This window comes from Trifolium pratense, linkage group LG7 (genome assembly GCF_020283565.1).
Source record: "Trifolium pratense cultivar HEN17-A07 linkage group LG7, ARS_RC_1.1, whole genome shotgun sequence".
Classification (NCBI taxonomy): Eukaryota; Viridiplantae; Streptophyta; class Magnoliopsida; order Fabales; family Fabaceae; genus Trifolium; species Trifolium pratense.
In genome coordinates this window covers 12425445-12439568 of record NC_060065.1, presented here as the reverse complement: position 1 = coordinate 12439568, position 14124 = coordinate 12425445, and the positions used below count along the sequence as shown (strand labels likewise).

Below are 14124 nucleotides of genomic sequence, written 5' to 3'. Positions count from 1 at the left end.
ATAATTTCACATTTCGAATGTAATGTCTCAAGATTTAATACCATCAAATAAATTTTTCGAATGCAGGGTCATATAATCTCTAATATAAAATTTAGCATTCATAGGTTATCGGAGACACTATCATCCTTTCACATTGTAGAATTGAGAGTCATATGCACTCAATATCTTATTTCACAATTATCTCTCTTATTGAGTCTTCAGCTCATCAAAAACTTTATTTATCAACCAGAAGACAGCATAAAAATATCTTTGCTTAAGAATGACTTAATTATTCCTGTTAAATGTTATCTGCGACTGCAACCCTGTACATGACCAGAGGTCGCAAGACGCAGAGAGTCCACAATGAACATTTATCACTTTCTTTTTTGCATTTTGCAACTGTTGCAAGTATCCTTTACATGGTCAGCCATTAGTGACATTCTTTAAAAATTGACATATCAAGCGCTAGGCTTAAAACAATGTGTGATGTTTCCAGCAACTACACTACTGCAATTTTCCTCTTTCTCTAGTATAAAGATTACTGACTGTAGAATATTGTTTGAATCTAATTAATATTAGTTACAGAAGAAGAGTTCATCATTTGTATGAATGTAACCAAGATAAAGATTCATTCATCAAAATAAAAAGAATTATATTTTCTATATGATAAACTCGTGAATAATGTGATTGATGAAAAGAAAACCAGACGAAAAGAAATTTGCTCCCATGAGCATAACTCATTTGGTAGGGATATTGCATTTTATGTGCAGAGCCGGGGTTCGAACCCGGTATCTCCCACTTATTCACCCCAAGAGGTGAATTTCTAGCCATTAGTCTACTTGACAAAAAAAAAATTAAATTAAATCAACTTACTAAGCGTAACGGTGCACAGAGCATTCCAAATTCAAACATACGAACCAGATAGCCCTCAGCTGCCTACAGGATTTTCAACAAAAAAACCAGAGAAGGATCATGTTCCATACGAAATGTAATATTAAAACAGGCAGCTAGTTAACCGGTTGGTCAATATACAGCCTTAGTGGTGGTTAGTTTAAACTTACTAATGGTTTATAAAACTTGTTTATTTTATTTTGTTTTATGAGTACTAGAGCTAGAACAAGGGTATCAAAGAATTTTCTTTTAATTATATTCATGTTTACTACTCTACTTTAACTATATATGTTTATTCGTACATTAATCTGATGATATTTGCTTGAATATGGATTTTATATGTTACTTCGACAGGTATGATAAATTGGTCCAAAAGACTAAAACTTTAAATCTCTTAAATATACTATTATAAATCTAATTCTTCTTAAGTATGAATTAAAGAATTCAACTTGTGTATTTCATAGACTCCCTAAACCAACAACACGTAACCGATTTGGAACACAAAATTCGTACGAATAATATCTTGAGAATTTGTTGGATGTCAGAGTTGACTGAACCTTCAGAGTTCTTTAGTCTTTGTTGGTCGCCATAGTTGATTAGACCTTCTGAGTCTGTTTTAAAACACGTTAAATATGTTCTTCAGATGCATACTACTACTATCAGCAGTAGCATATTTCTTTGAGATCATGTACACTTCAACATACATTAAATTGTTTTCTTAACTTCAAAGTAAAGTCTATTCTGAAACTGTGACAGGAATTAAGTATCAATTAATAGATTATTTGAAATAATAGTTTATTTTATGTCATTTTACATTTTTATCCTTTAGGGTTGTTGTTTACGTCGGAATTTGGTAAACAACCGCTAGTTTAAGTATTTAAACTCGAGAGATCAACTAGTAAATCTCAGGATAATTTTGTGTTTTGTTTGCTTAGAAAAATGTTTGAATGTTCGTCAAAAAGTTCAACAAACACATAAGAATTAAATCTTGTGCAAATAATAAAAGGAAATGCTAGTTCGAATCGTCTCGAAACAGCAGTTTCATGAAAAGATATCAAGTAAAGCAAAATAACATTGTTGGAAAATAAATTGCATTGAATTAAAAGCAATTACAAAGTAAATGATTCACAAAACATACATCTTCTCTTCAGAATTCCGTTCGTTCGATCGCTGAGTACTTAGAATTTTCAGAAAAAGTTTTGTATAAAATTTTGTGACCTCGATTCCTAGCGAAAAACTACTATATATACTATGACAAAATGATAACTGCTCCTCGATCATCTGGACGCTCCTCGCTTTGCCACGTACACCCACGTTCTCCACGTTCGAATCTCCTTTCTTCAGTGCGTGCCAATTCTCTATTGGGCCGTTGTTGGTTCTTTGGGCCTGGATCAACTGGGCCTTCGATCTGCTTCACCTTTTCGACGCGCCTTTTGGCGAATTGCCACTCAGGAACCAAGCTTCAACGCCTTCGAAACTCCTTTTCGCTTCGACACACTTGAAGCTTCGAAACAATATTTAAAGGTTTATTTTGACAACATAACCTTCAAATGAATTTCGGACCCACCAATTGTATTTAATTAATAAATACCAAATTTATGCCCAACAAATTGCCACCCAAAAATGTCATTTTCGATTGTGTCTTTCGAAAGAGAAAGTGACATTTTTGAAAGTGCAAAGAGATATCTTCTCTTTGTCGTTTCTTTTCTCCTATCTCTTAGGCTGATATCAGAAATTTTTAGATTGGCTCCAATATTTACTCTCTTTTCCACTTTTAAAGGGAACTGGACACTTGTCAACGTAGGAAGTTGAAAGAGTAGTTATTTTTCCTTTTTGGATTATTTTAATTCCAAAAACAGCGCGCCTCTATATATAGACACTCTCCTTCTTCATTGTTCTTTTTCCACACCTTTCAACTGTTCATCTTCTTTCTCAACTTTGGCGATTTTTGCTGAGTTTTGCGTTTTCAAACATCTTCAACTTTGAATCGTTATTTTACTTCACTCCATCGTTCCATCTCTTCAAACGATTTCCGTTGAAACTATTCTACAATCTCGCAATTCCCAATTTCATCCCTAATCACCAACTCTGTAAACCTCTGAACTTCATTAATGGCGTCAAGTTCAAACACTAAGAAGATGCTTACTTACGCTGGGAAGTGGAACACCATCACGCTCTCTACTTATGAAGAGGGTATAGTTCCAGAACCATCACTTAGACTTGATTTGCAGAAGATCTGGGAAAGTCAGGTAATCTTCCCATATTTTATTAATAACCTGGTGCATGCTTTCGGTGGGCCTAAACCAGATGAGAAAAACAAAAACCCAAACACCATGTCTATTTTCCCTGTTTACAAACCTTGTGCTCCTAGGATTTTTATTAGCGAACCTTACAACTTCAGTTACATCAAGGCACCTAACAGGGTATTTTGATCAGCCCCCTCTTTGAACGACCAATATATTATTTGGTTAGACAGGGTACAACACGACAAAGCTGATGTTTGGCAAGCTTGTGGTATTTATGGCCTTATTCAACTTTCTAGGACAGGCCTAAAATACCAGCAAGAGATGATTATTGCTGCTTTGCACTTCTTTGAGTCTTCTACCAACACCTTTCATTTCGAATGTGGTATGATGACCCCCACCTTGTTTGATGTTGCTGCTATCAATGGCTTACTACCAATTGGGGATACTTATGACCCTTTTAAGGCCTCTGACAACATCAAATTTGACTTCCATAATGTAACGACCCAATTTTCAAATTATTATTTTTATGTGTTAAAATATTTTATTCAACATGGCATTTTAATTAAGTTAATAACTAGATTTATTTATCGAGTACTTTAGTTATTAAGCGAGTAGTGAGAGTTAATGTGTTATTGGGCCGAGCCAATTGGGCTTGAGACCCAATGGGCCTTGTGTGTGTGAGGGGGGCGCCCATATGGCCATGAGGGAAGGGAGAAATCATTTCATTTCTCATAGTTCTTGTGTTCTTGAGAGAGTTGGAGAGCTTGGGAGCTAGGGCAAGAAGAAAAGGGAGAGATTCAAGATCATTCATCGAGTTTTCTTCGAATCCAGGTATGAGAGTAGATTCCTTAATCGTGGGTGACCCGAGGAAGGGGAGAATGTCGATTTCTCCTCACCCGAACTTCCTCCACCCCATTTTCGTTTTAGCTTAGATCGAATTTTCTTGATGGAAATCGTTTCTAAGGTTCTTGATATGTTTAACATGCTTTTAACATGATTAATGAACGAAAATAATGGTTAAAAACGAGTTTTCTAACAGATTAAACTCAAGAACTTTGTGTTCTTGAGAGTTTTGATGAAAAAGTGTCAATCTTTACTTTTTTTGATGTTTCTGAGGTAGATCTGAGAAATGGACTGTCCATTTGTGTTTATCTATGTTTGTTATGTGTGAATACAAACTCTTTTGGGATTTATAACATGAAAAATGGGATTTTTGGGTGATTTGGTGTAGAAATCGCAAGTTTTGAACTGTCCTGACAGGAGGCACTCGCTAGGCCTTCGCTCAGCGAACGCGTGGCGAACAGCTCGCCACGGCTCGCTGCAGCTCGCCACGAGGAGGTGTCTCTCTGGCGTTGTTCGCGTAGGCTCGCTAAGCCTTCGCTCAGCGAATAGTTCGCTGATGTTCGCTGGAGCTCGCTATGAGTTAGCCTTCCTCTGGTAACGTTCGCTGAGGCTCGCTACCCTTCGCTTAGCGAACAGTACTGGACCTGCAACTTTTTGTTAATGTTTGTAAGTGTAATTAGGCACTTGTAACATGGTTTAATGGTATCCTTACATGATTGTTGATGCATGTTGATGCTTATAATGTTCATTGCTAATCGTTAAATGATTGTTAAACGTGTATGAAGTATAAATGAAGAATATTAAGGTTTTGTTAAATCTTAATGATGAAGTATGTCGGATAGTGTTCCACATAGTAAAGGAAGAGCTTTATGCTATATAATTGTGAGTGAATTCATGAAAAACATATACATGCATTCATGAATTAAATAGGATATTGGATATTCCAATAAAGAAGTATATCGGATTATATTTATCCGATAAAGAATGATATTAGAGGTGAGATACTCTAATAAAGAAGATGGTACCACATGCATTAGAAATGTCTAGGGCGACATTCATGAAGTTGAAGCATTAGAGTTGCATTAGGCTATGTGTGCATTTTATGATAAATGATATGTGACACATGTTTGGCTATTGTGGTATTTGATAATTGATACTTGATAGTTGGTATTCGATTATGTGTTTTGAGAACTTCTAATTGGATTATAGATGTGAATATATGTGTATGTATATGTATATGTATATTTGTGAGGCATGCTTATGTTATTGAAGAAGTGTTTAAGTATCAATTTACTTGCACTTGTATTTTGATTATGTGATCTAACTCTCATGCTTTGTGTTATGTGCTGGACCGTTGGGGGTTCAGATTCTCAGGTTGAGGATCCCGATCAGAGTTAGAGGGCTTGCTCGTGCTCGTGGTAGTGCGCTTTTTGGTGAGGAGTTTAGCGTAGACTACTCCTTAGATATATTTTATATATGTTTTTGAATGGGTTGTATAGAATTGCTCTGATTAGGTATTTACCGGATCGGGTTATTCGTTTGAATTGTATTAAGCCCGTGATGACATATTTAACTTTGCTAATCCTATCTTTTGGGTTGTAAACATAATATCCATTGTTGATATGGCCTAGAGCCTAGGGATATTGTGTGAACAATTATGACTATTGTATGATATGCACTATGATAATTATTCGCTTTTAATTCCGTTGTGCTAGCATGATTTTAATTATGCCGTGGTTTGTATTATTAACATGTGACGCCTAGATTTACTTAAGTGTTTTATTTATTTATATTTAATAAATTCGCGTTAAGGGGTTTGGGTGTTACACACAACAAATCATACTCCAAATACATCCTAGAAAACCAAAAGGATGATGATGAAGTGAGCGCTGAAGAGCATGTTGCCTTTTTAACACTTTGGTTATCCCAACATGTATTCTGCACCCAATCTCTCCAAGTGGCCAAGAAATATATCCTTATGGCCATTCAACTTCATGAGTGCCAACAGTTTGGCTTTGCTCAACTCCTCCTTGGATGTCTTTATGAATCCATGAGAGATGCTTGTGAGCATATTAAGAAAACAGGTGATGGATCTACCTTCTTGGGTGCTGGCCCCTTCTGGTTACTGCAACTGTGGTTGAATGCCACATTTCCTTCAGAGTTAGACCTCTTCTTGCCAGAGCAATTTTATGTTGAATCAAGTGCACGCCAAGTCAAAGGCACAAGGCTAGCAAGACTGGTCCCTAGGACAAGAGGTCTTACCTATGATGCAGTTTTCCAACAGTACTTCAATACCTTTTTGAACTTAAAGGAGTTCAAGCCTAGCTTCGCCCCTTTCCTAGATAGACCACTTGGTCCTTACTGGTTCGTTCATCCATTCCCTCCTCTGCTAGAACATGAAGAATTTGTTACCAACATCTGGAGAGCCTACTTAACTCCTACAGTCCTCTCCTGTCGAGTTAGACCAGCTGCTGGGGAGTTTGGACTAGCTGGCTATTTTCCAAACTTGGTGTCTCGCCAGTTTGGCTTAACCCAGATACTCCCAAAGAGCATATACTTAGAGGAGAGGGAAATTTGCTTAGGCAAATATGGCATGACAGAGCCACAATATCGCTTGTTCTTGGAGCATTTCGACAAGCATACCTATGAGCTCACCCCCTTCGAATTTGCACCTTCTCATGCTTGCACTAAGGAGTTCTCTAAATGGTGGGCTCTCCATTATGAAGGTCGGCTAGTCGACAAGACTGTCTTGCTCACTGCTATCTCTAATGGATTTGACTCTTCCATTTTGAACAAGATTAAGTCCAAGCTAAACAACAGAGGTAACCTTTATTTCGAATCATACTTGTTTAAACCCTAGTTTGTACACATTCTCACTTCATGTACCCTTCTTTGTGTAGGAAGTAAATCAAAAGCTGGTTCCAACAATTTTAATAAGTCTCCTCTTCCACCAACAAAGGTTGAACTAGGGGTAAGGGTTTCATACCTTCGAATATAGTCCAAATTCACTCATGTAATTTTAACTGACCTTTTCTATGCCCTTTCTCAGGTTACCACGCGCAAGAGGTCATCTACAGCTGAAGTTATCTCCTCCCCGAAGAAACAGAAGCCTACCCCAGTTACCCTTTCGAGCACTCCAAATAAGGTAACCACTTTGGCCACGAGCTTGCCTTCTAGCTATTCTCTAACATGAACTAAAACTTATTGGCATGTGGTTTGCAGGACACCATTCTTTCAGTCATTAAAGAACAACCAACATCCACCACCATGCAAGACCCTCCTCCCACTGATCAACCATCTAAGGACAAGAAGAAGAAGAAAGACAAAAAGTCCAAACATCAGGCCTCTCCTGAAAACATCCACAAAGAGAGTGAAGCACATGAAGAGACTTCAAAACCTTCTGAAGATCCTCCAAAAGATCAATCAGAAAAGAAAAAGAAGAAAAAGAAGCACAAGAAACCTTCCTCTTCAACTACTCCTGCTGCAACACACACCGTCGAGGCAGAAATGCCTAAGGCGCCTGAAACTGGCTTCGATAGCCAAGTGCAAGTAATTATTCTTTTCTGTATCTTAATGTTTTTTCTTACTTCTAACTTCCTGCTTAACTTTGGATTTTTTGTTCTCTTTTAGCCACAAAATTCTCCAAACACAGTGCTTCAAGAGGATCCCTCTCCCACCAAAGTGGTTAAGGACGTGGTTCAGGAACTAAATGTTGAGCAGCAAGATGCCTCCTTGGAAAAGACTCCTTCTCCTAAGCCTGTCGAAACTCTTGGCTCCAGCAAACCGTCATCACCCAGGCCTACTAGTTCGCCCCATCATGGCGCAGAGGATACTATGCCAGAGCCCAACAATGAAAATGCCATTCTTGGTCAAGGGCCACCACATGAAAGCCCTCCACTGACTCAAGCACAAATGCAAGATCCAAATGAACCAGTAATGAATGCTGCCAATGCTAAAGCCAACCAGGATATGGGGGTTGCTAATGAGCAGAACCAACCTTTCGAAGGTGAACATTCCAATACTAATCAGCCACAACCAAGTGGAATAGGCCATGAGTTTGGTTCTATAGACACCAACGAGATCTTCGACTCTGATGATGATGATGCTCAAACTGGAGATTCTTTTGATGGTGAAGGTACTTCAGTTTCTAAACCCCCTCCTTCTATCGTCCTGCCAGCAGAGCTCGCTAGAGAGTTAAGGGATTTAGCTCCAGAAGATGCACTCAGCAAGCTCCTCTCGAATCATGGTACCTTCATCTCTACTGCTGAAGATAAGGAAAGTTTACTTGAGGAGGAACAATTTGATCATGAGCTGAGGTTCAAAAGGGAAATCATTGATGGAGACATGTTGGGATTGCTCGAGCGCAATTCTTCCATCTACTTCAACATCAAAGCCTTGTTCAATAAGCTTCAAAATCCTAGCACCAACGAAAGAACTTTCCTCTTGGTTACTCAAGCAGAGACCTACTTGGGGCAATATGCCAACCAATCTCAACTCCTGACCAAAACTGAGGAGCTTCTGAATTCTCACCTTTCTGCGCAACAACACCATTTCGATCAAGCAGCCCATTACAATGCAGAAGTCACAAAGGTTAAAGCTGCTTCCTCCGATGCTCTCAACCAAATCATAGTTTGCGAGGACAACATTAGCAAGTGCCAGTCTGAGATCAAGGAGTTAGAAGAAAAGATTCAACAAGAGGAGGCCAAAAAGGAACACTTCACTGCATTAGCTGTCGAAGTCCCTAGGGCCAAAATTGATGAACTAGCCCATGAAGGTATTCAGCACTACAGCGACGGCCTAGCCATTCAAAAGGAAGTGGAGCGTCTTGCCAATGACAAAGAAGTATTGCAACGTAAGTTGGTTTCCATTCTAAACCAATATTACCAATTCAAGGCAGATAACAAGCAACCACCCTCTTCGTCAATGCAACGCTCTTAAGAAATTTGTAACTTAGCACAATCTTTGGTCTTTTATTGTTTCTTTTATTTCACTCGAACGAATTACATTTCAGTATTTAACTCTTTTCATTCGAACAATTTAGGCGTACACATTTAACGTATACCTTCTTTTTTTGGTTTTAATGCTGCACACTCTTTTTTGCCCAAGTTATTTTATTCTTGGGACCCACGAACGTTTGTTTTTCCTGATTTTGGCCAATATTCAAAGTTCGTTTAATAACTTCTCCAAAAGGATAAAACAAACAGGTTTCCAACGCAGTCAAATCTAACTGACTGTACCCACTTAAGCATTTATTGAGGCAACGCTTTCCAACGCAAAATTCGGTATGGTTAGTTGTAACCATTCATGCATTCAAAATGCATTACTTCCAACCTTTCGAGTCCACCTATAAATACCTCATTTAGAGTCTTTCCATTCCATTCTCACAGCAAAACAACCCAAGAAACAATCTTTGAACATGAATAGGGAGAAAGATCAATCTCTCACCACCAAAGACTCCAAGACTCAACGTCCCCTTGGGAGGGGAAGGATAAAGAAACCAGCCTTCAAGCCTGCACGCACCAGAATTCTTCGCCCCAGGAAGGCAAAGAGTGAGGAGGTAGAAACCATCGTTATCTGCTCTGATTCCTCTAGTTCAGATGACACTGACTCAGATTATGTTGAGTTCCTCAGCACTCTAGAGCCTGACGAGCCCTACCCAGGATCTCCTTCTTCTGAAAAGGAAGAATCTCAGGCGTTTGTGAACCCCAATTCTGAATTGAAAGAAGAAGAAGCTGAGGACCAGCGTAAACCCTAAGTGGTGGCCCTGTAACATTCAACCATATTTGTATTTCTTTGAATCATTCTTGAACAATTTGGTTGTAATGTTTTATTTTTAATAAATAAAATTTTATTTTATTGGCAGTTTTATTCACCATTTTGCATCTTTCAATTCTGAATTACTCATTTCTTATGCGTACTTCTTGTAACGTTGGCTTATATTTCTTTAAATATTTGTCATTCATATTTACTGAACGTCGTTCAGGAGTTAATTCTTCAATTTCATAAGCTCAATTGGATAATATCTGAGAAATCTTGAATGGCCCTTCCCAATTAGGTGACCATTTCCCAAAGACCCTATCTCTTCTATCCATGGGAAGAAGAACTTTCCAAACCAAATCTCCTAAGTTAAATGTTTTAGGTTTAACCTTTTTATTGTAAGCTTTGACAATTCTTTCTTTTTGTCGAACTAATACATCAAATGCTTGCAATCTTTCCTCATCTACATCAATTAACTCATCTAACAATAAATTCCAATAATGGTCAGTGGGTAGTTCCAACTGTCTTTGCACTCGAATTGACTGCATCATAACTTCCACAGGCAACACAACATCATGGCCATAGGTCAGTCGAAAAGGAGTTGAACCTGTTGATTCTTTAAGAGAGTTTTTACATGCCCATAAAACTTGGTCCAAAGTTCTATGTCAATTCTTTGGCTTCTGAGCAATATGTTTTTTAATTAAACCAATTATGACCTTGTTAGCTGCTTCGACTTGACCATTTGCTTGAGCATAGTAAGGCGTTGACGTGATCAGCCTAGAACCTGCTTGTTCATCAAAGTCTTGCATTTTTCGCCCAACAAACAATGTCCCTTGGTCTGTAGTAATAGTTTTAGGGAGCCCAAACCTATAAATAATGTGGTTTTGAATGAAATTAATCACAGCTTCCTGATCCACATTTGTTAAAGCCACAACCTCAATCCACTTTGTGAAATAGTCAATTCCAACCAATATATAGCGCTGATTTTTTGATGAGGCTGGCCTGATTTCACCAATCAAGTCTAAGGCCCAACCCCTGAACGGCCAAGGCTTAACAATCAAATGTAATTCACTTGCGGGAACATGTTGTATACCAGCATGTTTTTGACATTCTTGGCACCCTTTTGCATAGTCCATGCAATCTTTGAGCATTGAAGGCCAATACAACCCTTGTCGAAACAAAAGTCATTTCATCTTATGGCCTGCTTGATGGGCGTCACATGCCCCACTATGCACATTGGAAATGGCGACATATGCCTCATTTTCATTAAGACATTTCAACAAAACCCCTTCAGGTGTTTTCTTAAATAATTCATTCTCAATAATTGTGTAACTTAAGGCTCTAAACTTAACCTTTCTTTCAGTTACTCCTACTGGATTCTCCAAGTAGTTGACAATGGGTTTCCTCCAATCATCATCAGCTAAATTATCAATGGCAAAGATTTCTGGCATCACCTTGTCAAAGTGCAAGTCAACCCCTTCAAAGTTTTCCTTGACACCTTGCTCACTTGCCCCCAGCTGTTCAGACGTTGTCGACACATTTGGCATTGGCCCATATGAAATTAATTTCTCTTTAATCTCAACCAATTCATCTAGCTTTTCTTTTGTCATCTTATAACCAGAAGCAATTTGAGCCAAATCATTTGCTTCTTGATTCTCAATTCGAGGTATATGTTGAATGTCATATGAATTGAAATGTTTCAGCAAAGAAAATGCAATAACAAAGTACTTCATTAAATGCTCTTGAATGCATTTATACTCCTTTGTTAACTGCTTTATCACTAATTCAGAGTCACCTCTTATTTTAATATGTTTTTCCCCCAGGTCTAAAAGAATCTCTAGGCCTGCAATTAAAGCCTCATATTCATCCTCATTGTTGGAGCAAGAACCATTGATCTTATACTTAGACTTTGTTGGAATTCTTAATGGAGAAATGATCAACATTCCAATTCCTGTACCATGTTTATGCCTTGAGCCATCAAAGTATAAAATCTAAGGCTCAAAATCCACATAAGTCACTAGAACCTCAACTACTGAATGATCAGCAAGAAAATCAGCAACTATTTGGCCTTTGACAGCCCTCAAAGGTTGATAAGTTAGTGAGTACTCTGTTAAAGCCAAAGCCCACTTTCCAATTCTACTATGCAAAATTGGTTTCAACAACATATGCTTAATAATATCAAAGTGAGAATAGACATAAACATCAACTTGCTTAATATATTGCTTAAGTTTGGTACAAGAAAAATACAAACATAGACAAAGCTTTTCAATTGAACTATATCTAGTTTCAGCATCATTTAAAATTCTACTTAGATAATAAATAGCTTTTTCTACACCATTTTCATCCTCTTGGGCGAGCATGCTTCCAATAGTTGAATCTGATGCTGAGATATACAACTTCATTGCTTTATTTCGAATAGGAGACATTAAGGTAGGAGGCTTCGACAAATATGTCTTAATCTTATCAAATGCCTTTTGTTGTTCCATCCCCCATTCGAATACATCATCTTTCTTGAGTTTTAGCAGTGGAGAAAACGGTTGAGCTTTACCACTTAGGTTCGAAATAAACCTTCTCAAAAAATTGATTTTACCCAGCAATGACTGAAGCTGTTTCTTTGTCCCTGGAGGCTTTGTCTCCATGATAGCTTTTGTCTTGTTTTGATTGATTTCTATGCCCTTTTTATGCACAACAAAGCCAAGGAAATCTCCTGCACGTACACAAAAAGCACATTTCAATGGATTCATTTTTAATCCACATTTCCTCATCCTTTCGACTGATTTTCTAAGATGCTCTATATGTTCATCATGAGATGAGGATTTCACAACAATGTCATCAATGTAAACTTGCATAAAAACTTCAATGAAATCATGAAAAATTGAATTCATTGCTCTTTGATACGTTGCCCCAGCATTTTTCAAACCGAAGGGCATTACTACCCATTCATAAGTGCCTAAGGCACCAGGGCAACGAAATGCAGTTTTTGATTATAGCCAGAATAGCCATCTAACATACTTAAATATTCATATCCTGCTGCTGAATGAACTAGCATTTCTGCTACAGGCATAAAATATTCATCTTTTGGTGTAGCATTATTCAAATCCCTAAAGTCTATACAAACTCTAAGTGATCCATTTTTCTTAATAACAGGAACAATGTTTGCTAACCATTCTACATACCTGGTTGTTCGAACGAACTTGCACTTGAGCAACCTTTCAATTTCCGCCTTGATCTTTGTCATCATTTCTGGTGCAAACCTCCTTGGAAGCTGCTTCACATGTTTCTTATTTGGTCGAAGAGGAAATCTATGTTCTACCAAGTTTCTGCTTAGCCCAGGCATCTCACTATAATCCCATGCAAAGCAATCTTTATATTTTTTAAGCAATTCGACCACTTTATCTCTTAAGCCTGGATCAATATTGGCGCTAATGTAAGTTGGCCTTTTAATAGAGCCATCTCCAATATCGATCTCTTGCAAAGGATCTTGAGCTTGCATTCTTTGATTCAAACTGTGTGGATCTTTTTCAAAACCCAAAGGTTCGTCATCATAAATGCAATCTAGCCTTTGCTTCTCGCTGAAGGGTTATCAAGAGGTAGACTTTTAAAACTCTTTTAAAAATCAAACTCAAGAGCGGAAAAACCCCTTTACCTAGAACACTTAGAACAACAAGAATCACTATAAGTTCATATGTTTACCTCTTGAAGCGTTGAGGAGTTTGATCACGAGCGCTGCACGAACGACAAACGCCTCTACTCAGTCCACACAAACAGCCCTGAAGGTGTGAAAACACAAGAAGGGGGGGGTTGAATTGTGTTTTAGCTAAGTTAAAACTTTTTCAAGTTCTTAACTCAACTACGTTAGCAGCGGATAAATAACACAAATAATAACAACATAGAGAGAGAGAGATCACACAAGCAATTTATACTGGTTCCTCTCACAAAACGAGAGTAGTCCAGTCCCCTTGCACTTCCAAGGGAGTTCACTATAATCACACAAGATTACACCTGCTCAAGCACACAAGCAAGAGACTTCTCAACAATGCTCAAGCACACAAGCTTAAGACTTCACACTTAAGCACACAAGCTTAAGTTTCCTCAAGTAAATAGTAAAGTATATAAAAATATACAAATGCTCTTAGATGAACCTAAAGAGAGCAAATACAAATAGTACAGAGTATTTGGCTAAAGTGCAAAAACACTTGACAGAGGTTCAGAGCCTGTATATCACAAAGTTCAGAGTTTGTTCAGCGCACGTTCAAATCTTGATTATTGTATATTTTGTTGTAGCTGAATCTTCTAGTATATATACCACTAGAAAAGAGTCGTTGCAAAGAGAACCGTTGGAGTTAATAATCTTTTGTCTTCAAGCAGTCTGTCTTGATGCAGTTTGGTTGTATCCAAAACTAAGAAA

At 37.9% G+C, this 14124-nt stretch overlaps 1 protein-coding gene across 1 annotated transcript; it reads right to left on the bottom strand.

Moving 5' to 3' along the window:
* Positions 1 to 9967: 9967 nt before the first annotated feature.
* Positions 9968 to 10852, bottom strand: LOC123895859. The gene is made up of 2 exons (XM_045946335.1): positions 10423 to 10852; positions 9968 to 10323 (listed from the first exon to the last, which is right to left on the bottom strand). Exons 1-2 carry the CDS (start codon positions 10850 to 10852, stop codon positions 9968 to 9970), a joined length of 786 nt encoding a protein of 261 aa, XP_045802291.1.
* Between the last annotated feature and the right edge of the window lie 3272 nt (positions 10853 to 14124).

Bases quoted from the DNA above. Each gene is read 5' to 3' on its own strand.
- LOC123895859 (XM_045946335.1), bottom strand. From the start codon at position 10,852: ATGGACTATGCAAAAGGGTGCCAAGAATGTCAAAAACATGCTGGTATA. The intron at 10,324-10,422 runs GTTTAATTAAAA...AAGAATCAACAG, and splicing joins AGCTAACAAGGTCATAATTG to GTTCAACTCCTTTTCGACTG.